This window comes from Ovis canadensis, chromosome 26, assembly GCF_042477335.2.
Source record: "Ovis canadensis isolate MfBH-ARS-UI-01 breed Bighorn chromosome 26, ARS-UI_OviCan_v2, whole genome shotgun sequence".
NCBI lineage: Eukaryota > Metazoa > Chordata > Mammalia > Artiodactyla > Bovidae > Ovis > Ovis canadensis.
This window is the reverse complement of record NC_091270.1, coordinates 52,171,145-52,196,355: the sequence shown is the minus strand read 5'-3', so window position 1 is coordinate 52,196,355 and position 25,211 is coordinate 52,171,145. Positions and strand designations below refer to the sequence as shown.

The 25,211-nt window shown below is 52.8% G+C and overlaps 1 protein-coding gene across 20 annotated transcripts in view; it reads left to right on the top strand.

Annotated features, from left to right (window-relative positions):
• Window positions 1-25,211, top strand: part of ANK1 (ankyrin 1) — a 141,604-nt gene that overhangs the window by 108,737 nt on the left and 7,656 nt on the right. For 3 of the 20 annotated variants that reach the window (XM_069572690.1, XM_069572681.1, XM_069572680.1), the window contains 5 exons: window positions 13,227-13,785; window positions 16,799-17,036; window positions 22,270-22,353; window positions 23,254-23,394; window positions 23,637-23,770. In XM_069572690.1, coding sequence (XP_069428791.1) covers window positions 13,227-13,785; window positions 16,799-17,036; window positions 22,270-22,353; window positions 23,254-23,394; window positions 23,637-23,735 — 1,121 coding nt within the window. In that variant the 3' untranslated portion in view covers window positions 23,736-23,770. Of the gene's footprint in view, window positions 1-655; window positions 1,339-13,226; window positions 13,786-15,445; window positions 15,605-16,798; window positions 17,037-20,272; window positions 21,205-22,269; window positions 22,354-23,253; window positions 23,395-23,636; window positions 23,771-25,211 lie in introns of those variants that run through there. The other 17 variants (XM_069572689.1, XM_069572687.1, XM_069572693.1 and 14 more) reach the window with 13 other exon arrangements.

Genomic DNA, 25,211 nt, shown 5'->3' with positions numbered 1-25,211 from the left:
CAATGTCCCTTCTGGCCCTGGGACTCCCGTGGGGCCTGGAGACTCTAAAGCCCGAGCAGAGAGTTCTAACCCCCACGGGCCTGGGCCCCGTGCCCCGTGACTGTGGAAGGGCAGTCCAGTTGGGCCACTCATTTGGCAAATGGTCTTTGAACACTTGTCATCCGCCAGAGGTTGTTCTAAGCCAGGCAGATAAGTCAGACTCCAAAAGGAGCAAAGCCCCAAACTCGGTCTTCATGGAGCTTGCCTTCTGTTGGGACAGGCAAACAAAAATTTATGGAAGTGAGTTAGGTAATGTGCTAGCAGGGTGATGGGGGGAAAAAATTGGAGTCAAGCAAGGTTGGCGTGTGGGATTGAGGGGTTAGATAGTGGGGTGGGAGTGGGTAGCATGTGAACAGAGGCTGGAGGGAGAGGCGGGGTGGCCATGTGAACTGGAGAGAGAGCCCCGGCCCCGAGCAGGTGAGCCTGGTGCATCCGCAGAGCATGGAGAGCCAGAGAGGAGGACAAGAGGGCAGGGGCCGCGGGAGGCCGGCTCCTCCAGGCCACAGTGGGGACGCTGGTTTTGCTGGGAGGGTGGTGGAGAGCCATGGCCGGTCTGGAGCAGAAGAGTCCCGAGATCTGATGAGTTGACCAGGGGTCCTCCCCGCTTTGATTGCAGACATACTCTGAACGCTTGTGTGCTTCCTGGCTGCTCTGTCTCCTGTCAGCCCTTCCGAACCCCTCATCCCACGGCTGTCCCGGCAGACGCGGGCCGTGTGCCCTGCGTGCTCACTCCCGCCAGGCAGGAGCAGACACTCAGACGTCCGCTTGGTCCATCCTGGCCTTTCGGGGCACCAGAGCTGGCTTTGTGTTTTTCCTGCCTTCTGCCTTCCTGTCCCAGGAAGACCATGCCCTTCTGGCCTGGAGAGGAGGAGCAGGAAGGATCAGAGGTGGAAGAGCAGGCAGACGGCTGCCCCCTGCCCTTCCTCTGGCTTTCTGTCCCCGGGCCAGCCCGGCCCTCATGCTGATGGCCACGGCATTCCCTTGTTTCCTTTGTGCTTTCCCTGCCCTCTGCTCGTCTGAGCCTCCCTCGGCCACCGTGGGCACTTGGGGTGGTGATTGGTTGCTCTGTGGTTTCAGGAAGATAGGAGCCTGAGGTCTCTCATCCTTCCTTCCTGACTCTTCGTGCTGGGTTTGTCTGGACTGGCCAGGGCAGAAGGGCCAGTTTGCTTCTCCTGTACGGGAGGGAACTGCCCCAGACCCTGGGAATAAATGTAAAGGAAAAAAACTTGCCCATAGAGCAAAAAAAAAAAAAAAGAAGTGTTCCTAAAAATAAAACAGATTTCTCATATGAAAGGGAAAGATGGATATCTCATATCCCATTCAGTCAACTCCATTTGATTTCATGGGTTGGATGCAACGTCTACTTGGAAATGGAATATGTCGTTTCTTTTGACTCAGCCTAGCTAGGGAAGTGTGGCTTCCATCTGAGGTCAGGCTGTCTGTCCCTCTCTTGTCGAGTCTGCTGCTGACATCAAATTATTAGGGTCGTCGTTACATCTGGGTTAACAGAGACCCCGGGTGACAGCTGAGATAAGGAGGGGCTGGAATCAGGGGGTGGGTACTACTGGATTGTTCTGCCCCAAGGCTGTGTGTTTGATTGCCTGTTACCCGATTTCCCCAAAATACAACCCCTAGGGGACAGCTCTAGACAGAGGGATGGGCTGGTGACCCAGGCATGGTAGGGTCATGAGAGACTGCTCAAGAGACAGGCACTTCTGGATCTCAACCAGAGGACTCAGCCAACCTTCCTGTGCTCCAGTCTACCCAGAGTCCTCGCTGATCATGGCCTCTGCTCAGTAGGAATCCCCACTCCATCGAGTATGGCCACCTACAGCCTCAGATCCATGCTTGTGGGGGTATGGCGGGGGGCTCAGTGGGGTCCTCTGGAGACTGAGAGGGGGCAGGGAGTATAGCCCCCCAAATCCTGTGATCAGGGAAGAGGCTCCAGGATAAACACAAGGCAGAAAGAAGTCCTGAGGAAGGGTGTGCATGAGTTCTCTTTGTGGACACACTTTCGTTTGGGTGAAATTCCATTCATGTGAACCCCAGGAAGTTTCAGGTGGTAAAGTCACCAAAAATGAGACTCAGGCATACTGTGACTGGCAGAGTTATTACCCTCTCCCATCCTTAATCAAATCTTACTGAGATTCCCAGGAGTGATAGAATGTTTATCCAACCATATCTGAGGAGCTGTCTGAGATGCAGTCCACTTCTGGCTAAGATAAGGCAACAAGGACTGACCATATCCCTCCTGCTTAAAACAAGCAAAAAATGGACAAGCTATGTGAAACAGCAGTTTTCAAGACACTGCCATCAGGCAGTAAAGGTCAGTGATATATGAAAAGTGGAAAATAAATGAGATGAACCCTACAATTGCCTGGATTACTGCCTCGAAAGAGTTTCTAAGTCATGGAGGAAGGAAGAGAAATCCAGAAGACCCCCTGGTTAAGGAGAAGTTGCTGGCAGTCCAAGGAGATCAGGGCAGCTGGAATTCCCTAAAGAGACAGCTGCACAGAGACAGCACTCTGGAGAGCTTCAGAAGGTCCCCCACAAATTTTTGATTATTAATCATCTATTCCCAACAGTCAGACTGATTGTCACAGACGTTGCATAGGGAACACAGAGTGGTCCTTCTCAATAATGGAGAATGATTAGCCCTAGATTGATCAATGCTCCCACCTAATTAATCTTGAAAGCAAAACTCAAGAGGATCAAACTGTTTTCAAGTAACTCAATGACATAACAGAACAAAGCTCAAGAATCATTTGTTGGTGTTCAATGCTAAGTCATGTCTGACTCTTCACGACCCCATAGACTGGCTCCTCTGTCCTCCACTATCTCCCAGAGTTTGCTGAAATTCATGTCCACTGAGTCAGTGATGCCATCCAACCATCTCATCCTCTGCTGCTCCCTTCTCCTTTTTGCCTTCAATCTTTCCCAGCATCAGGGGCTTTTCCAATGAGTCAGCTCTTCATATCAGGTGGCCAAAATATTGGAGCTTCAACTTCAACAACAATCTTTCCAATGAATGTTCAAGGTTGATTTCCTTTAGGATTGACTGGTTTGCTTTCCTTGCAGTCCAAGGGACTCTAAAGAATTGTTACAGGAATACAAAATATCCAGCACCCAACAAGATAAAAATCACAGTGTCTGACATTCAAATAATCCAGTTAAAGATTCTCAGACACACATTCAAAGAAGCAGGGAAACAAAACCCATAATGAGAAGAAAAATCAATCAATTAAAACTGATGCAGATGTTAGAATTAGTAGACAAGAATGGTAAAACAGTTATTATAACTATTTCAGATGTTCTAAAAGTCAAGTAGAAACTTAGAAGATGTTTTTAAAGACCCAAACCAATCCCCTAGAGATGAAACTACAAGATCTAGGTTGAAAAATACACTGAATTAAATTTCATTAAAGGAGAAAAAGTGAACTTGGCAACATAGTAATAGAAACTCTCCAAAATGAAACACAAGAACAACAAAAAAATCTTTAAAAGCATCAGTGAGTTATGGGGCAATTTCAAGTGCCCTAATATTTGTGAAATTAGTTTCCAACAGAGAAAGGGGCTGAAAAAGTATTTGAAGAATTAATGGCCCAGAATTGTCCAAGGTGACACAAACAATAATTACACAGATACAAGAAGTTCCGTTAACCACATGAAACATGAAATTTACTTTACCAGGACACATTTTAAACAAATTAGTTAGAACAGTGATAAAATTTTTAAAGTAGCCAAAGGTGGGGGAAAAGATGCATTATATATGGAGATAAAGATAAGGATTACATCATATTTCTCACTGGAAACAATGGAAGTAAGTCAGCAGAGCAATATCTTTAAAGTAGAACACATCTTTAAAGTAGAACATCTCTAAAGTAACCTAGAATTCTATACCCAGCAAAAATAACTTCCAAAAATGAAAGCAAATAAAGACATTTCCAGACGTACGGAAACAGAAGGAAGTCGTCAACAGGAAGTGACTGCTACAAGCAATTTTTTTTTCATAAAACATCCTTCAGGCCGAAAGAAAATTGACACCGGAAAGAAATATGGATTTACATGAACGAATGAACAGTGCCCAAAATGCTAACTGTAAGGATAACACATAATTTTCTCATTATTTAAATCCCTTTAAAAGATAACTGTTTAAACAAAATAATACAATGATGTGTTTATAACATATATAAAAGTAAAATGTATTACAACGATGGTACAAAAGTTGAAAAAGTTGAGAGAGGAAAACGGAAGTATATTATTGTAAGGTTCTTATACTATATGCAAAGTGTTATCATATCACTTAAAAGTAGACTGGGGTAGTTTAATGAGGTATGCCAGAAGCCCAAAAGCAACTACTAAACTACTCAAAGAATCATAGCTTATCAGCCATCCAGAGAGATAAAATGGAAATTTTCAATTAACCCAAAAGAAGGCATAAAAAGGGCTTCGCTGGTGGCTCAGTGGTAAAGGACCCACCTGCCAGTGCAGGAGACATGGGTTTGATGCCTGATCTGGGAAGATCCCACATGCTATGGGGCTACTAAGCCCGTGTACCACAACTACTGAACCTGTAGTCTAGAGCCGGGGAGCTGCAGCTACTGAGTCCAAGCACCCTAGAGCCCATGCTCTGTAACAAGGGAAGGCGCTGCACTGAGAAGCCCACGCACCACAATTAGAGAAAGACTTGTGCAGCAGCGAAGACCTAAGACAGCCAAAAATAAACAAGTAAAATTATTATTTTTTTAAAAAGGCATAAAGAAAGGGAAAAGAGAACAAAAAACCTGATGGGACAGAAGTAGAAATTAACAAATGATAGATTTAAACCTAACCGTATTAATAATCTCATTATTGTAAATTATCTAAAAAAACAAAAGACAGATATAAAGGTTTCAACTATATACTGCCTACAGGAAATGTCTTTAAGTGTAAAAACACAAATTCCTTAAAAGTCAAAGGGCGAGGAAATAGAAACTATGCTAACGCTAATTAAAAGAAGACTGAATTGGCTGTAGTAATAGCAAACAAGTAGATTTCAGAACAAAGAAACTTATCAGGGATAAAGAAAATAATTTCATAAGGATAAGCAGTCCATCAAGAGGGCATTGCAGTCTTAAATGTTAATGCACCAGTAACATAGCTTTAAAATACATGAGCAAAATCTGAGAAAATCACAGTGAGGAATAGACAGGACCACAGTTATAGTGGGAGATTTCAATACCCCCATCTTGCTAATTGATAGAACAAATAGAAAAATGAGTACCCAAATAGATTTGAGCAACAGTCATTCACCTTGACCTGATTGACATTCATAGAATATTCCACCTAACGACAGCAGAATACACACTTTTTTCAATTGCGCCTGCAACAAACTGACATAGATGATATTCTCAACCAGAGGTCCCCGACCCCTGGGCCACAGTCCACCTGTTAGGAACAGCAGGATTGAGTGGTGGGCGAGTGAGCGAAGCCTCATCTGTTTGTACAGCTCTCCTCAACACCCGCATCACTGCTGGGGCTCCATCTCCTGTCAGAGCAACCGTGGTGTTCGATTCTCAACAAATTGAACACAATAAATGTAATGCGCTTGAATCGTCCTGAAATCATCTCCTGCACCCGGTTCATGAAAAAAATTGTCTTCCACAAAACTGGCCCCTGGTGCCAAAAGGGTTGGAGACCATCGTCCTAGACTATAAAGCAAGTCTTGATAAATATCAAAGAATTTAAGTCATTCAAAGTATATTCTCTGACCACAGTAAGTTAAATTACAAGGCAATAACCAAAAGATACGTAGGAACGCTCAGACATGTGAAAGCTAAATAATACAGTTCTAAGTAACCTGTGGGTCAAAGAGAGCAAAAGGGAAATTAGAGAGTATTTTGAATCGAATGAAAATAAAAACACGAGATGGCAAAATGTATGAGATGCCAGCAAAGCAGTATTAGGGAGAAATTCATAGCACTAAACATCCACATCAGACAAGAGAAAAGTCCTCAAGTCAGTTACCTCAGGTTTGTAACATTTTAAGATATTCTAAAAAGAACAAATTAAACCCAAAGTAAGCAGAAGGAAGATAATAAAGATCAAAGCAGAAACTGATGAAACTACAAACAGAAAACACTAAAGAAAATCATTAAAACCGAAAGCTGGTTCTTTGAAATGATCGATAAATTGATAAGCATCCAGCCAGACTGATCATGAAAGAGAAGAAAAGAATTACATGTCAAGAGTAAGAGGTAACATCACTAAAGATTCTATAGGAAGCAAAAGGATGATAATACTATGATAATTTTATTCCAGTAAACTTGAAAGCATAAGTGAGATTGACAAAGTTCTTGGAAAATACAAACTATCAAAGCTCTCACAGGAAGAAAGAGATACTCTGAATATAGTAAAGAAATTCAATGTCTAATTTAAAACATTCCCACCAGTTTGTAAGTTGGTGCCACCACTATTGGAAAAGGCAATGGCAACCCACTCCAGTACTCTTGCCTGGAAAATCCCATGGGCAGGGGAGCCTGGTAGGATGCAGTCCATGGGATTGCAAAGAGTCAGACACGACTGAGCGACTTCACTTTCACTTCTCAGTTTCCTGCATTGGAGAAGGAAATGGCAACCTACTCCAATGTTCTTGCCTGGAGAATCCCAGGGACAGGGGAGCCTGGTGGGCTACCGTCTATGGGGTCACACAGAATTGGACACGACTGAAGCAACTTAGCAGCAGCAGCAGCCGCCGCCACTATGGAAAATAGTACGGAGGTTCCTCAAAAAACTAGTTGCCGTGAAATTCTGCAATCCTACTCCTGGGTGTATATCCAAACAAAATTATTATTTGAAGATGCATGCACCCTAATGTTTGCTGAAGCACTATTTACAGTTGTCGAGACATGGAAACAACCTGTCCATCAACAGATGAATGGATAAAGAGGATGTGGTACACATATACAATGGAATATTACTCAGCCACAAAAAAGGATGAAATAATGCCATTTGCAGCAACATGGACGGACCCAGAAATTATCATGCTGAGTGCAGTAAGTCAGACAGAGAAAGACAACTACCATGTCATGTCACTTATGTGTGGACTCTAGAATATGGCACAAATGAACTTATCTGTGAAACAAACAGATTCACAGACACAGAGAAAGGACTTGTGGTTGCCAGTGGGGAGGGGAGCTGGGGGAAAGGCAAACTGGGAGTTTGGGATCAGCAAATGCAAGCTATTATGTACAGGATGGATAAGCAACAAGCTCCTACTGTATAGCACAGGGAACTATATTTAATATCCTATGATAAAACAGAATGGCAAAGAATATGAAGAATATATATATATAACTGAATGACTTTGCTGCACAGTGAAAATTAAGACAACATTGTAAATCAACTATACTTCGATAAAACAAATTAATAATAAAAAAAAAATTCCCACCAAGAAAACTCCAAGCCTAGATGACTTCACTGGCAAATGCTAGCAAACATTAAGGAAGAAATAACTCACTCAGAAAATTTTAAAGGACATAATATTTCCCAGCTCATCCTATGAGGGCCGCTTTACATTTTTGGTCAAAAAGAAAAGGAAAGAAAGAAAGCCATTAAAGAAAAAACTACAGACCGATAAGGAGTGAGCATTTATGCAGAAACTCTAAATTTTAGCAAATCCAAATCCAACGTTATATAAAAGGACAATGCATCATGATCAAGTGGGGTTCATCCAAGGAATGCAAAATAGTTGAATATTCAAAAATAAATCAGCATCTGGTTTTGCATGTAAGGAGCGTGGATGTCACCACACCATGCTGACAACAAGTAAAAAGCTAAACACTTTGAAAAATCAGTAACTCTTCTAGAATCTGTAGAAGTGAGGACTTAGGGCAAATTACTGTCCCCCAAATCGGACAGTCTGATCAGTGAATATGAAGAGTAGCAGTTTACTGGAGCAGAGACCTAAAGGCACCTACAAAAAAACCTGAAGCTAACATTACACTTGATGGTGAAAGACTGAATGCTTTCCTCCCACCTTCAGTAACAAGACAGCCATGCCGGCTCCTCCAGCTGCTGCTTTTTTCCTTTTCTTTTCTAAGTATTTATTTGTTTGGCTGCACCTGGTCTTAGGCCACTCAGGTCTTCAATCTTCCTTGCAGTATGTGGGCTCTCTTAGTTGCAGCGTGCGATATCTTGTTCCCTGACCAGGAATGGAACCCCGGCCCCCTGCACTGGGAGTGAGGTGTCTTAGCCACTGGACCAGCAGGGAAGTCCCACTACCCCTGCTTCTGTTCAGCACTGTCCTTGAGGTGCCACTGGTACAATAAGGCAAGTAAGAGAAATAAGAGGCAGCTAGATTGGAGAGGAAGAAATAAACTGTCTTTGTTCATGGACAACGTGATGTATATAAAAATCCGATGGAAGCTAACAAATGAGTTTGGTGAGGTTGCAGGATACAATTTCAGTATATAAAAAAATCAGTTGAATCCTATATACTAGCAGTGGAACAGTACAAACTGAAATTGAAAAAAAGAATAGCCTTTACAATAGCATTGAAAAAATAGAAATACTTGGAGGTGAATCTGATAAAAGATGTAGAAGATATATGCTGAAAACTACAAAACACTGCTGAGAGAAATTAAAGAAGACCTGAGCAAACTCTGGGAGATAGTGGAGGACAGAGGAGCCTGATGTGCTGCAGTCCATGGAGTCACCAAGAGTTGGATATGACTCAGCAACTGAGCAACGACAAATAAATGGAGAGATACACTGTTCTAATGGGTCAGAAGACTCAGTAGTGTTGTCAGTTCTCCCTGAAATGATCTAAATATCTGATGCAGCCCAATCAAATCCCAGTAGGCTTTTTTGTAAAAAGTGAACAAAGTTGTTCTAAAATTTATATGGAAAAGACCTAGAACATCCAAAACAACTTTGAAAAAGGACAAAGTTGAAGGATTTACAGTGACTTCAAGAAATAGCAATCCACTCCAGTATTCTCGCCTGGAAAATCCCATGGACACAGGAGCCTGGGGGACTGTAGTCCATAGGGTCACAAAAGAGTCAGACACAACTTGGTGACTGAACAAGATTTATTACAAAGCAACAGTGACCAATGCAGTGTGGTGTTGCCATAAAGACAGATAAGTCAGTGAGTCTAGACATAGAACCACACATACAGGAACAACTGATATTCAGCAAAGAGAATTCAGTGGATCATTTTTACCACACATCATGCTGGAGCAATTAGACATTTACATGCAGAAATGAACTTTGAGTCATACCTTACATCACATACAAAAATCAAACTAGATCATAGATTAAATGTAAAACCTGAAACTATAAAACTTCTTGATTAAAACATAAGAAAAAAAACAAAACCTTAGAGATCTTGGATAAGGCAAAGCACAGCCCACAAAGAACAAATCAACAAGTTGGACTTCATCAAAAACTTCTGCCCTTCAAAATGCACTACAAAAAATGGAAAAAAAAAACACAAGCTACTGATTGGAAGAAAGTATTGGCAAATAATCATCTGATATAGGACTTGTATCCACAATATATAAAGAGCTCTCAAAACTCAATAATAAAAAAAACCCCACGCTTTAGAGTGAGCATAAGATTTTAACTTAACCAAGAAGATATACAAATGGCAAACAAGCACACACAAAGATACTCAGCATTATTAGTCATCAGGGAAATACAAATTAAAACTATTCATATAAGGAGCTACACTACACATCTGTAAGGAGAGCTAGAGTGAAAAAGACTCACCATATCAAGATGATGTGGAGAACTTGGGACCCCCATGCACTGCTGGTGGGAATATAAATGGAACACTTGGGAAAAAAACTTTGGTTGTTTCTTTAAAAGTTAAAGATATCCCTATAGTGTGACCTAGTCATTCAGCAAAAACAATGGATGAATTATCAATACATGCAACAACATGGATGAAATTAAGCTGAGTTAAAAAAAAAAAAAAAAAAAACAGACACAAAGATTCCACACTGTATAGCTCCATTCAGATAAAATTCTGGCCAAGTGCAACTAATGTACAGTGACCGAAAGCAGATTAGTGGTTACCTGGGGGCAGGGTGGCGGAAGGAAGGACTGCAAAGAAGCCTGAGGAAAACTTTCAGGGAGGATGAACGGCCCCCTCGTCACTGTGCTGATGGTTTGTTTCCTGGGTGTTTCCCTGTGTCTGAAATTATCAGATTACCTACTTTGCTGCTGCTGCTGCTGCTAAGTCACTTCAGTTGTGTCCGACTCTGTGCAACCCCATAGATGGCAGCCCACCAGGCTCCGTCGTCCCTGGGATTCTCCAGGCAAGAATGCTGGAGTGGGTTGCCATTTTTTTCTCCAATGCATGAAAGTGAAAAGTGAAAGTGAAGTCGCTCAGTCGTGTCCGACTCCTAGCGACCTCATGGACTGCAGCCTTCCAGGCTCCTCTGTCCATGGGATTTTCCAGGCAAGAGTACTAGAGTGGGGTGCCATCGCCTGCTCCGGTTATCTACTTTAAGTGCATGCATTTAGGGCTTCCTCCATGGCTCACGGAGTGATAAAGAGTCCATCTACCAACCTAAGGGACACGGGTTCAATCCCTGGTCCAGGAAGATCCCACATGCCACGGAGCAGCTACGCCCGTGTGCCATAACTACTGAGCCTTTGCTCTACAGCCTGGGAGCCACAATTCCTGAGCGCACATGCCTCACCTGCTGAAGCCTGCACACCCTGAAGCCTGTGCTCCACAATGAACCACCACAATGAGAAGGCCTCGCATGGTAACTAGAGAGTAGCCCCCTTCGCCGCAACTAGAGAAAAGCCTGCAGAGCAATGAAGACCCAGCACAGCCAAATAAATTATATATGTATATATAATGTGCATTTATCATATGCCAACTGCACCTCCATGAAGCTATCTTTAAAATATTGTATTGGCAAAATCTAGAACCACTCTGTGTCCCTTAGGCTAAATCTCGAGTTTCCTCATCTATAAGGTAGGAGTAATATTGTGACAAATGAAAATAACATGTTGGATATACTTTCATGAGAGAGAACTCAATTAGTAATGGTAATAATGGAATAATGCTTTCAAGAATAATAATAAGAAGAAAACTAATTATGTGATTCTTAAACGGCCTGCTCACCTCTCCCTGCAGAGGTTTCTGTGGAGGGTTGGAAGGCCGTGGCCCTGGTTTCCCAGTTCGGTCATAATCTCACACATAATGAGTCGGCGTCACTATTGTGGGAAGCTCCGATGCACACGTGTCCCCCACCCTCCGCTTTGTCCCTCCCAGTTTGGCCAGAGCTGGGGGGCTCCCTTGGTCCCTGTCACTGCACAGCCCTCCCGCCAGCTCACACCACCCCCAGATACCATGGTTTCTTCCTCCTTCTCCTAATTTGGGGATGCAAAGCCAAGTAGACGTGTAGGAGTCTTGTAGATCAGGCAGGAGGAAAGCTCCCATGGAAGATGAGAGTCAAGCACGTAGCTCGGTTGCCCGCAGCCTTGCGCACCTGTCCTGGCTAGCCATTGCCGTTTCATGACTTACGGGCGAGGTCATCCGTCCTAGATCCCGTGTCCCTCCCGTATCTGAAGGCTCCGCACAGGGACAGGCTCCTTGTCCTCTGAGTGGACAGTCCCGGGAACCAGCTTGGGAGATCATGGGGCAGATTCAGAGATGGAGAATCCAGGTGAGCTGGAGTCATTGGGAAAACGTGAAAGAAAGAGGAGGAAGAGAACCTGTCGCTCTGTGTGTGTGTGTGTGTGTGTGTGTGTGTGCGCGCGCGCACGCGCGCGCGCGTGCCTATGTGTTTATAGTCTCCAACCCTTTAGCACATAGGGGGCCTGCCATGCAGACAGACCTCAGTATTTTTTGGTGGGAGAAGTGAGGGAGAGAACAGCTGAGCTCTGTCAGAAGTCTAGCAGCTGGAGGGCAGGAGCTGAGGCCCAGCTGGGCATGAGGTGCACCGGTCTGGCCAGGAAGGGGGTGGAAAGCCTGGACACAGTGGAGGGGGCCGAGTGACATCGAGTGGCGGGATGGAGAGTGTGGACATTGTGTTAGGGGCCTCTCTGGGCTGCGGGAAGGGCCCCTGGAGGCCCTGCAGGGCAGCCCACCCACGCCGCAGGTCCCTCTGGGCTCTGCCGGGTCTTCACAGGTTGTGGGCACAGGCGTGCACCCGGGGCCCCAGACTAGCTGGACCCAGTGGAGAATCTTGGCTTCTAACCCTTCCCCTGCCTGTGGATCAGCACCGGCTCCAAAGCAAGGGCAGTGATTCCTTCCCTCACCTCAGTTAGAGGGCTGAGGCTCCTAACACACACACCTATCTCACACTCACGCCTGCACCCCCACAGGATCCTAACATCTCCACACCAGACCTAATCAGGAAACTGTCCGAGGTCAGGGTCCGGGCACGTCCCCAGGGAACAGGCGTGGGACCAGGCTGCGGTCAGGGGCCCGGGCCCTCTGGCTCCCTGCCCACGGGTTCATGGCTGACCCGGCCGGAATAGGCAGACTTCCCAGGGAGCAGTGATGTGCCTGGCACCTCGTGGGCCCTCTGACCCGGCCTCCGGCTGTTAACCCTGGAGGACCCCCCACCCCCCGCCAACCTCAGTGCCACTTTAGACCCTTCCCAGTTCCTGGAATCCATACGCCGCTGCTTGCAGACGGCCGACCCCATCCCAAACCTCCTCGGGGTTTCCGGTTTGGCCACCGCGACGAGGTCTGCGGATGCTCTCTGTGCTCGCCAGACGGCCCCCGGCGAGGGCACAGTCACCCACAGTGGCTCTGGGGTTGCACCCCTCCCTTGGAGGTGCCTCCCTAACAGAGGCCCCCCCCTGCCCAGAGCTGTGCCCAGGGGACGTGGGTGCAACGAGAGAGCAGCCCCTCCTTCCGCAAGGCTGTCAGAAGGCTCGGGAGCAAGCCTTTGGATCAAGGCTTCTTGATCCTGCTCTGGACTCGGAAGAGCAAGCGTTCCATCCTCTTCTCTTGGCGTCCAGCCTCCACCCCCGGCTTGCCCTGCGCCCCGCGCCCCAGAGCCTTGTCCTCTTGCCCACGTGCCTGGGCAGCAGCCACAAGGCTTGGGCAGCCCCGCCCTGGAATGCGCATGCCCGATCGTGGCCGAGCCTGTGCGCGAGTGAGTGGCCCTGCACGTGCGCGCGCGTGACGGAGGGCGCAGCTGGAGCATGTCGTCCTCTGTCTGCCCATCCAGGTTACTCGTCGCTGCAGGACGAGCTGCTGTCCCCCGCCTCCCTGCACTACGCGCTCCCCTCTCCGCTGCGCGCAGACCAGTACTGGAACGAGGTGGCCGTCCTAGACGCCATCCCCTTGGCGGGCACGGAGCATGACGCCCTGCTGGAGATGTCTGACATGCAGGTGTGGTCCGCGGGCCTCACGCCCTCGCTGGTCACTGCTGAGGACTCCTCTCTGGAGTGCAGCAAGGCCGAGGACTTGGACGCCACCGGGCACGAGTGGAAGCTGGAGGGGGCACTCTCCGAGGGACCCCGGGGCCCCACCTTGGGCTCTCTGGACCTCGTGGAGGACGACACGGTGGATTCAGATGCCACAAATGGCCTTATCGATTTGCTTGACCAGGAGGAAGGTCAGAGGTCAGAAGAGAAGCTGCCAGGTCATGAGAGGCAGGAGGACTCGACAAGTGCAGGGCAGGACTCAGAGCGTGAAGTGTCTCTTGTTTCAGGCCAGCAGAGGGTACATGCCCGCGTCTCAGAAACCCCCACAGTGAGTTGGGCGACGGACTCAAGCCAGGACAGGTAAGGGCAAGCGCTGGGCTGCAGGGCGGGGTGCCTTTTGCCGTCCTGGGCTTCCGGCGGGGGGGGGGGGGGGTCCTGTGCCTGGCAGTGAGTAAGGGGGGACTTTTATATGCTGCTGCCCCCAAAACCTTGTGTGCCAAACGCCCTGGAGGAAATAATTCAGTAAGGTGCCAGCTTGCCCCTGTGCCTCCCAGCCGGCACGCAGGCCTCTGTGCTGTGATAAAGACTGGAGCTGCGTCTGCAAAGGCCAGTCCTTCCCCGAACCACCCACCCCCCAACTCCTGTGCAGCCCCCAGGAGAGAGGCTGGGGGTGTTGGGATGGGGAAAGCGATTGTCAGGCTAGGACAAGCCACGGCCCTGGCAGTACAGCAGAGCTGGGGGCCCTGGGCCCCGGTCGCTGCTGTGTTGATTGTTGAAAGCAAACCATAATTGGAAACCTGGAAGCTCCAGGGCCCAGGCAAGCGGGTGGGCAGTCACAGGGCCTGCATGTGACGGAGCTGATAAGGCTGCCCTTTCTAGTTATGCCTCTCTGGAGGAGTGAGGCCAGTTGGACTTATCTGGGCGGGACAAAGCTTCAGCCGTTGAAGATGGTTCCTCTCCTGGGTAGCTCCTGGCCACGCTTCCCGCCGTGAGCAGGCCTGGGACTCAACCAGGCTGGCAGTGCAGGCGGAAGGGCCTCATGCACCTCGGTGGACACAGAGTGTCCAGGCCACGTCCATGCAATGGAGAGCCCGCTGCACCCTGGCGCTTGGCCTAAGTGCAGAGGGGTCTTAGGGCGAGAGCAGAGCAAGACAGACCGACAGACGAGTGACAGGTATCACCGTGGCCTCTGGGGCTGGCCCAGGAAGGGCGTGGCCAAGGCCCTCTCCTCCCTGTTGCTTTGCTCCTCAGTTTCCCCAAAGCACATGGTTCTTGTGCTCCCGGGAGGCCGCGGCCACCCCTGTGGAGCTCAGGTCCGGCCGGACCATGGGAAACCTGCTCCCCTTTCCCCTTCCCACCCGTGTGCCCCTCCCAGAAGCCCTGGCAGATGGCACCTCCCCAGGGAGCAGCTGCTCAGTGTGGCCCCATCCCCCAGCAGGACGGCAAACAAGGCCATATAGGAGACAGGATAGCCGGGATTCATTCAGTGCCCCAGACGAACCCTTTGATTCTTGAGGAAAATTGGGCAGGCTGAGCAGTGAGGATCCAAGGTGAAATTGGGCCTCCTAAGCACCTGCAGTGGCCCTTTGCTCAACAAGCATGGATTGGATGCCCATGTGTGCTGGCCACGGCACCGCTGTGACAGCAGCGTCCCTAGACAGGGACCAGGGGCCTGGCGGCCAAGCCTCAGAGCATGACCGGCGGGCTCTGTGACCTGGGCCAGCCCTCCCATGGGGACAGATGGATTTCATTCATTCACCCGACAGTGTGTATTGAGGCCAGCTGTGTGCCAGGCCCCTGTGCAGATGCCTCCAAGCCAGGGTTGTGGCCTTAAGCAAAACACTGTCCCCACCCGCAAGACATTTATGTTCTTGTGCAGCGGTCCCCAACCTTTTCTGGCACCAAGGACCGATTTCGTGGAAGACAGTTTTTCCATGAAGTGGGGGTGGGGGGATGGTTTGGGGATGATTCAAGTGCATTGCATTTACTGAGCCCTTTATTTCTATTCTGATTACATCAGCTCCACCTCAGATCATCGGGCACTGGATCCTGGAGGTGGGGGACCCCTGTTTTTGGGGGGGAGAAGCTGACAGTAAAGTTAAAGTAAACTGAATAGAAACTAATTTTAAAAAAGAAATGCTCATTAGTGCCAAGTGCTGAAAAGAAAAAATAAAGCAGGAAAGGAAAAGAAACAAGAAAACAGGAAAGGGGAAGGTTGGAATTATAGAGAAGGTGGCCAGGGACGCCTGAGAGTGACTCAGAGGAGGACGTAAAGGAATTCAGGTGACAAGCCCTGTGAGCATCTGAGCAGAGGTGCCCTCAGAGGCTCTGTTGGTGCAAAGGCCTTGGAACAGAGCATACCCACTGCACTCCAGGGACAGTGAGGAGCTGGCTGCGCCCGGAGCAGGGTGATCAGGGACTGTGGTGCTTCTTGGGTGGGATGGAGAACCATCAGAGGATTTTGAGCAGAGATCCAAGGTGATCGGGCCACAGCCAGATGCGGCCAGGAGTAGAGGCAGAGAGACGAGCTGCAGGAAAGAGTCCACAGTGACGTGGACCCAGATGGTTGGCTGGGAGTAGTCATGCTCAAGATGTATTTTTGGAAGTGAAATCCCAAGGATTTGCTGGCAAATAAGATGTAGCAATTGAGAGAAAGAGGGGGTGTCCCAGAGGACACGGGTGAGCTTGAGCTGACACCTGAAGGACCCAGGGTGCTGGAACAGGCATGAGGAAGAGCCCCTCAGTGAAGACTTGAGCCCCCGAGATGCCCATCAGAGACCTCCAGGGCAGGTGTCGAGGAGGCTCTCGGACACACAGGCCTGCAGCTCAGGGAAGAGCTGCTGGGGACCCGCCGGTGGGCTTAAAGCCACGGGTTGAATGACCTCACCTGGGAAGCGGGTGTAGACGGGGAGAGAGGTCTGAGAACTGAGCCTGGGCCCTTCCAGGGTCAGATGCCAGGGAAGTTAGGAGGAGACACAGAGGACACTGAGAAGGGACAGCCAGCGAGGAAGGGAGGAGCAGGCACGTGTGTTCCTGAGGCTGCGGGAGAGCCTGCTTCGAGGGGCAGGGAGGGTCTTCTCACCAGCTAGCCCTGGCGTGAGGACTGTGGGGTGGGAGCAACATGGGGGGGCTGGATGGCGGGTATGGGGACCCCCAATGACCAGGCCATCTCAGGGCCGCAGGAGCGGAGCTGTCCACTCAGAGGACAGGGCCCAGCGGCACTGGCGTCCGCGTCTCTCTGGATGGGGCAAATGCTGTGTGATGGTTCATGCCCTCCCAGCCTCCAGAGTGCAGGGCAGGCTCTGGACGGGGAGGACCCCCAAGAGAGGTGGCTGGGGGTGACCGGTGTCCTCGGTCTCTTCCCGGGGGCCAGGGTGCACGACTGGGATGCGGAAGGCTCTATCGTCTCCTACCTGCAAGAGGCTGCACATGGCTCCCCGCCAGAGGAGGCCCCGCTGGGCCCACACTCATTCCAGAGAACGGTCAGCGGCTCGCCGGAGCTCGAGCAGGGCCCAGGGCCTGTGGCTGAGCAGTCCGAGGTTGGCAGGGAGCGGAGACCACCTGGCCCCCAAGAGTGGATGCAGGAGGCTGGCGGCACCTTCTCCCTCCAGGTAAAGGTGGGCGCCCTCAGGCAGGGCTCCCCTGATGCTCCGCCCGGAGGACCAGGCCCCTGGCATCTGCTCACTCTCTCAGACCCCCGCTGGGAGTGGTTTCTCTATAAAGGTTGGGGCGGTGGCTTCTCTTTCTGTCTGCCCACCTGTCGGCCTCTGTGACCCCTCTGAGGGCGGGGAGGGGCTCTCCTTGATGGGGGTCCAGAGACTCCCAAGCACACCTATGATGCCCCCTTCCTGCTCCCCACTGCCGGCCGCTCTTCATATGCCCAAGGTGGTCACAGGATCAGAGGGGGGCTCTGTAGCTGATGTTCAGTTGCTAAGTTGTGTCTGACTGTTTGCAACCCCATGTACTGCGGCACGCCAGGCTTCCCTGTCCTTCACTATTTCCCCCAGAGCTTGCTCAAGCTCATGTCCATTGAGTTGGTGGTGCCATCCAACCATCTCATCCTCTGTCGCCCCCTTCTCCTCTTGCCTTCTATCTTTCCCAGCATCAGGGTCTTTGGAGGGCTGGTTTTGTTTGTTTTCTTTTTCCGTCATGTTTTAGGAAGAAGGGCTTAGAACCCAGAGGCCTGGCCGCTGGCTGATTTGGGTCTTACCCAGTCTTTGGGGCCAATAACCAGCTACTCTCCTCCAGGCCCCTGGGTCCCCTTGTGTAAATGGGGTAGAGAAAGGATTGTCGCCAGGATTCCCTGGGGTGTCTATGCCCACGCAGGTGGATCCCCATAGGGACAGGCTGGGACGGGGGGCAACCCCCGCACAGGCTGTGGCCTCCACCCTCCCTTCAGTTCAGTTCAGTTCAGTTGCTCAGTCTTGTCCCGCTACTTACTTTATTTATTCTGTTTTGTCTTGACTCCTCCCCATTTCTGTGGACATCTGTTTCAATGTGTTTTTTGAAACTTTTTTGTATTGTGAAAAATTACAAATAGATACAAAACCAGATAGGATAGCCTATTAGGTTCCAGCACACACACACTTCCCCCTGACATAATCTTGAAACTAATCCCAGATGTCATGATCTTGCACTGCGTGCTCAGTCGCTTCAGTCATGTTTGACTCTTCAACCCCATGGATCATAGCCCACCAGGCTCCTGTGTCCATGGGATTCTCCAGGCAAGAATACTGGAGTGGGTTGCCATGCCCTCCTCCAGGGGGTCTTCCCAACCCAGGGATGGAGCCCAGGTCTCCCGCATTGCGGGTGGATTCTTCACCCTCTGAGCCACCAGGGAAGCCCACGAATACTGGAGTGGGTTGCCATGCCCTCCTCCAGGCTTCCCAACCCAGGGATCCATCCCCCCTCTCTCACATCTGCATCTGCAGGCGGGTTCTCTACCACTAGTGCCGCTTGGGAAGCCCGTTATGATCTTGACATAATTTTAAAAAATAATAATTTTATTCATTTGTTTACTTTTGGCTGCACTGGGTCTTCGTTGGCGCGGGCTTTTCACTGGCTGCAATGAGCGGGGACCGCTCTTCCTTGCGGTGGCGTCTCCTGCTGCTGAGCGCGGGCCGTAGGCGTGTGGGCTTCAGTCGTTGCCGCTCACGGGCTCACGGGCCCTGAAGCTCGGGCTTAGTCTTTGCGGCGCACGGGGTTTAGTTGCTCCGCGGCACGTGGCGTCTTCCCGAACCAGGGATTGAACCCGTAGCCCCTGAACTGGCAGGTGCCTTCTTATCCACAGAGCCACCAGGGAAGTCCTCGACATCGTCTTAGTTTGCGTTTGTATGAAGTGCGAGTCACTGCTCTGTAAAAGCATATCGATACTTGCAGCACGTGCGGAACGGGTGCGCCACGCCTCCCCGTCCCTCGTCTTCCGTGTGCGCATGTCCTCTTCCGCCCTCCCCTTCACTGCCGGCTTCTCCCCTCGCCCCTGTCCCAGCCCGAGCCTCGCAGGCGCCTCTGAGGACCCCAGGACCAGGCGGGCTCCGCCATGGCCGGGGCTGCTGGCTGCCAAGAGGTGCCAGGAATTAAACAGGGTTTTATTTAGAAGGCGTCCCTGCCAAGGACACGCCTCCGGTGGCCGGGCCGCTGCGCCCGTTTGTAACCCCAGGCCACCCCGGGCGTTCTTGGTGGTCGGACTGCACCCGCTTCTGCGACTCCTGATCATGCGCACTTGTCCCAAAGCACCAGGCCCACCCCCCCAACCCTGGGTCTGTGCCCCCACCCCACCGCGAGTCCTGGGAACGACACCGCACAGGAGCCTGTCTGTGCTTGGCTTCGTGGGGCGGGGGAGGACTGGAGAGAAGGCAGGATCCTGGAGAAGCAAGCCCTCCACGGTCATTGTGCCCAGCTGCCTCGTTTACAGATGAGGAAACTGAGTCCCAGGAGGCCCGGCGCCAGGGCAGGGAGAGTCCCAGACCTCCCGGTCCGGGTCCCAGGAGTGGGCAGGGCCCGTGCCTCCCGGTCTAGGGCGGATGGGAGGGTGGGCGAACTGTCTCTTCGCGGTCTCCTGGGGCCCCGGGGGCTGATTGATCGAGAGGCCTGTTTAAGGTGACAGCGTGCAGAGCACCTGTTGACTGGTATTTCAGTGAGCCTCAACGCACAGTGGGGACTGGGGGTGGGGTGGTGACTGTAACTAGGGACCTCAGCCTGGAAGGCAGCCAGCCCCTCTCTTCGGCACGGTGGGCAGCATCTGACCTTGGGCTCCTGGCCCAGGCTCAGACCCAGGGCTCCGGGGGCCCCCTGCATGCGCCGTGTCTGCGTCCCCAGTGCGCCTGTGTTGCGATGAGACAAGTCATTAACCTCTCTGTGCATCAGCTGCCCTTGTGTGACGTGGGAACACCAGAGACACGATGGTGTTAATCCGAGTTGATGTGTAAAAGGGTATGCAGAGTCCCCCGGGCAGCAGGCCGCGTGGGGTGAGGGCCGGCACGGTCCCTAGCGGTGGGTGAGCTCACAACCCACCCTCATCTTGACGGCTGGAGAAACCGAGGCCCAGACGAGCGTCCCCCCATTCCCAGCCACCCTGCTAGGCCTCCAGCCACCACGCTAGACTTCTGCAGGGTCGGGGTGCCAGTCCTGATCCAGGTTCTTCCCGCCACGCCCGCTGCTGCCCAGAGAGGAGCAGTCCCATCCTGGAAATGGGACTCCTTTGAGCCTCAGCTGCTGGGCTGCCTTGGGGAGCCAGGCCTGCAGAGGCGAGTTGCGGGTGCCTGGTTCCTGACCCTGGCGCTGCCAGCCCCGCCCGGGGAAGAGCTGTGACGGAGAGGCCTTAAATAGACACACCCGGGACTCACTTGCATTTAGGATGACTGAGCTGCCTAAGGCAGGGCAGGGGGCCGACGAGGGCCGCGGGGCTCATGAAATCACACGGGCTCCCAAGGTCCCTTCCACCAGTGCTGGACGCCTGTGCTCCTGGGGCTGACCACTCACCCCGGGGGGGTGCTGTTTTTGAAACAAACCCAGCACCCTCCAGGGTGTTAGCTGGCTCCACCCCATGAGCGAGTGGACATCCCTGTGGTCCTGGCAGTAGCCGCCTAGGACACACACCAGGAACCGCATTCTGCAGATGTCTGATTTTTTTTCCCGAGTCCTGAAGGGGACCCTTTTCCTGGGCACGGCTAAAGCTGCCTCTGGCTGGCACAGGGGCGGGCTCTCAGTGGTGAGGGTGGGGGTGGCGTTGCTCACAACGCCCTTTAACACGCAGGTCTGGTGCCCGGGACACGCACACCTGCCGGCTTCCCTCTGGCCTCGCCAGACAGCCCGGGGCAGCTGGCTCGGGAGCTAGAATTACTGGGGCCTGACGTCAGCCAGGCCGGGGGCAGAGGCGGGCGCTCAGCCGGGCGGGCACTCGGGCGGCAGTTCCACTGTGGGGGCCCTGCAGCCTCCCGTGCACGGGGGAGAATGGAGCGGGTCCCGGGGGGCCTCCAGAGTCCCCGGGGAGAATGAGTGGCTGGCCCCGCCACCCTGGCTCCGCAGGCCCTGGAGGCCTGGGCTGGTGAGCAGTCAAGGATGTGGACCTTCATCACCCAGCTCCTGGTCACCCTGGTGCTGCTGGGCTTCTTCCTGGTCAGCTGCCAGAATGTGGCGCACATCGTCCGGGGCTCCCTGGGCTTCGTGCTCAAGCACGTCCACCAGGAGCTGGACAAGGAGCTGGGGGAGAGTGAGGGGCTGAGTGACGACGAGGAGACCATCTCCACCAGGGTGGTCCGGCGCCGGGTCCTCCTGAAGGTAACCCAGGGTGGGGTTGGGGGCACGAGGGGTGCCAGACCAGATGCCCCGCAGGAAGAGAGGTCGCGCAGCCTGGCTGGGGGGCGCTGGGGATGTGCAGGCCGGAGCTGGGTGGCACTTCCCCGCCCTCCCCAACCCCTGTCCCTCACGATGGCTGAGAAGGCTCCGCTTTGTGACTCAGGAAGCTGGCCCTCCTCCTGCTTCTGTCCACAACCAGCTCAGGGAGGCAGCAAGACCCCACACCTCAGGGCGCAAGCGTCTGTGGCTGGGGCGTTCTTCCCCTTAATGTGCCATCTGAATAGATGTCAGGCTTTCCCTCCCTCTCCTGGGAGTTCCTCCGTCAACCTGTTTTGCCCACTCCAGGGCATGATGGCAGGGATCTGTCACTCAGCACTCCCGTGAGCCTGGGCTCCCCTCCTGACCTCAGGCCCAGGGCCCCCCACGGTGCCCCCCCCCCCCCCGCTTCAACGTGGAGCAGCCACTGGTCAGTCCAGCTCACTTCTTGCTGAGCTTCGGTTTCCTGCCAGGGTGGGGTCTTATCAGATTCTCGCTGCTGCTGCTACTGCTAACTTATTTCCTTATTGGGCTTCCCTGATGGCTCAGTGGGTAAAGAATCTGCCTGCAATGCAGGAGACCCATGTTCAATTCCTGGTTTGGGAAGATCCGCTGGAGAAGGGATAGGCTACCCATTCCAGCATTCTTGAGCTTCTCTCGTGTGGCTCAGCTGGTAAAGACTCTGCCCGCAATGCGGGAGACCCAGGTTCGATCCCTGGGTTGGGAAGATCCGCTGGAGAAGGGATAGGCTACCCATTCCAGCATTCTTGAGCTTCTCTCGTGTGGCTCAGCTGGTAAAGACTCTGCCCGCAATGCGGGAGACCCAGGTTCGATCCCTGGGTTGGGAAGATCCCCTGGAGAAGGGAACGGCTACCCACTCCAGTATAGCCTGGAGAACTCCATGGACTGTATAGTCTACATCGGACGCGACGGAGGAACTTTCGCTTCCCCTTTCTTTCCATCTCATCCCCCCTTATCCATCTCGAGTTTTCTCCCTTCCTCTGATTCCAGGGGAATGAGCTTCAGAATATTCCAGGGGAGCAGGTGACGGAGGAGCATTTCACGGATGAGCAGGGCAACGTCGTCACCAAGAAGGTGGGTGCGGAGTCCCCCCTGAGCCAGGCAGAGGGCTTTGGGCTCACCCTCAGCTTCTTGCTGCCACCCGGCTCAGATGGGATGGTTTGGGTACCTGCCACAGTTCCAGACATGGTGGTCCTTACTTTGCCTGATACAGCCTGAGCTCAGCTGGGGCGGCTGTGTTCCAGAAGGATGGGGCCCTGTGGATACAGCCCAAACCTAGTCCTGTGACGCCTGGCCCTGAAAACAGCTGTGTGACAGTAGTGTTGGGGTCCCCACGGAGCTCCCTGAGATAAAAAGGATGTGAGAACGCACAGGGTTGGCCGAAAGTTTACACCAGGAGCCATCATTTTGCCGGACAGGGGCTGTGCTGGCTGAGAATGACCGGTGTGGCTCCAGGGCACACACTCGGCCAGAGCAGGGCCTGGTCTTTCCTTTCGCACAAGGAGCTTCATGCTTATGAGTATTCTCACCTTCCCACTCCTTGCACACGGTCGGTGCAGAGCAGACAGTCGTTGGCATATTCAGATGTGTGACTAGGGAGCAGACAGTCGAAGTGACAGACACGCCCTCCCCATCAGGGGCTCACTGTTGTGCAGGGAAGACAGTGTAAACGTCCGTCACACACCAGCAGGCAGAATGGACCCCTTGGGCTAGAGACGGAAGCCACAGCATCAGATCCACTTGTCCCTGAGCCCCGCTGAGACCCCCCCAAATTCCAGGCCTTCTGAGACCCCCCAGTGCAGGCTCCACACCCAACCAGGGGGATCAGAGGCCGCCCCTGACCTTGACCACAGGGAAGGGTGCCTGGGGCCACAGCCCGCGCCCACCGCACCGCCCCCTGGGACCTGCCCCCTTTCAAGCTCTTCCTCGACGGCTTCCCCAAGCCCCCTCCTGCCCTCCCTCTCATTTTTCCAGATCATTCGCAAAGTCGTTCGCCAGATAGACCCGTCCGGAGCCGATGACACCCAGGAGCTCGAGGAGGTGATTTCCAGGGGGCCCCCGGAGGACCCTAGTGAGATGGAGGCGGACGTTGATTCCTTTATGACTCACGCCAAGGTACTGCCGGGGCCGCGGCCTCCCAGGCCCTCACCCTTCCAAGGGGCCGGCCCGTGACCTCCGCTGCCCCCTGCACCAGCCCGCCTGGGGCTCTCCTCTTACCTGTCTGCCGGCTCCCCCTCGAGGCTCCTGGCACTGGTGGCCCCTCTCCCGCCGCCTCTGTAGGGTGTCTGTCCTCTCTGGCCTTCCCGCCGTCTCTCTGTGTGATCTGTCCTGCCTTCTGTCTGAACTGCTGTCTCCAGGTGGAGCAGAGAGGAAGTGGCCTGCAGCTGGACCTGATAGAGGGCAGGAAGGGGGCTCAGATAGTGAAGCGGGCCAGCCTCAAAAGGGGGAAGCAGTGATCTCCAGCCCCTCCTGTGGAATGGCCTCTTTGGAGGTAACACAGGCATCGGTCTTGTCTGCATGGCCCGGTCTCCCGCTGACCCCACCCCCAACCTCCGCCACGCCGCTCACTTCGCATCCCCATCCTTCCGCCAACTCCCGCCTCTCCCAGCATGAAGTGGGAGGACCAGGCATCGCTGTGGTCTCCAAGCTCAGACTCCCGCTTACTAACGGTGCCCTCTGAGCTGTTTCCTCCCCCGAGAGAACCGTCACAGCCTCTGCTGACCCGTTCCTCGGGAGTGCAAAAACAGACGCAGGACACATGCTTCCCTGAGTGAGACGCACAGGGTGCATCTCCGCAGGATCGTTATCCTGGAAGCCCAGCCCAGCAAGGGAGCCTGGGTGGGCGGGGGGCAGGGCCTCGGAGGGCGCACTTGGGTCCGCTAGCTGTGAGGTTTCAGTGCACGTGCCCAGGAAGATTGGGGAGAGGCCTGGAACCCATCTGTGCCTTGTACCGGGAATCCAAGGCTTCCATCCTCCTTGGTGTTTCCTGAAGTATGTGACTCCCTGGCTTTCTAGGAAGAGGCAAAGTTAACAACAGGAGGCTGTAGGGGCGACGGTGGCTGGGGGCGGGGGATGCCTGGGTGTGATGTGAAGTGCAGGAGGAAAGGAGGCCGTGAAGACGTCGCGAAAGCTCTCCAGTGGGCTGAGCAGTGCTGGGTGGGGGCGGTGGGGGGGGGTGGGCTTCAAGGCCAGCTTGGACCTGCGTCCTCCCTGACGGGTCCTGTACTGAGCTGCCCCGAGGCCCTTCGCTGTGCCCAGCTCGGGTCAGCTCAGTACCGGGCGTGTCGGGGTGGGAGTCGGCCGGAAGCAGGAAGCACGTGGCCCCGGTGCCCACGCGCGCACAGGGTTGTTGTCACTTACACCCCCAGGGCCTGGCTCTGGGCCCTCGGCCAGCAGGCTCTTTCTGCACTCGGCAAAAAAAAAAAAAAAAAAAAACACGCAGGGCTGCTGTCTCCCGAGCCCCCAGAAGTGCTGACTCTGGGCTTCCCTCAGCACTTGGGGGAAAAAAAAGTCTGGCCCATCCAGTCATAGGATAAAATTAGACCTGACTTCTCAGCAGCTTAAGGAGGTCACCGCATTAACCCCCACACTGCCAGGGTCCCAGTGGGCTGCTGGTTTAGAGCATCAGCTGTGGTCAGTCCTGGAAATAATCCAGAGGTGCAGATACTTTGTGAAAGCACAGTGGAAGGCAGAGGACACTCTTGGGCCTTATTTTGCGTAGGGCAGCGACGTTTGGCTCGGGTTCTGCTGATGTTCCTGAACAGGAGACAGGTGGCCTAGACTGCAGGCAAGGGGAAGGACGGAACCTAGACATTTGGAAATTTTTTCCTGTAGATCTGCAAAGTGGCTGAACCCCGCCACACACACACACACACACACACACGCGCACGCGCGTGCGCGCGCAAGATGCAGGTCCAAGACCATCGGGTGTG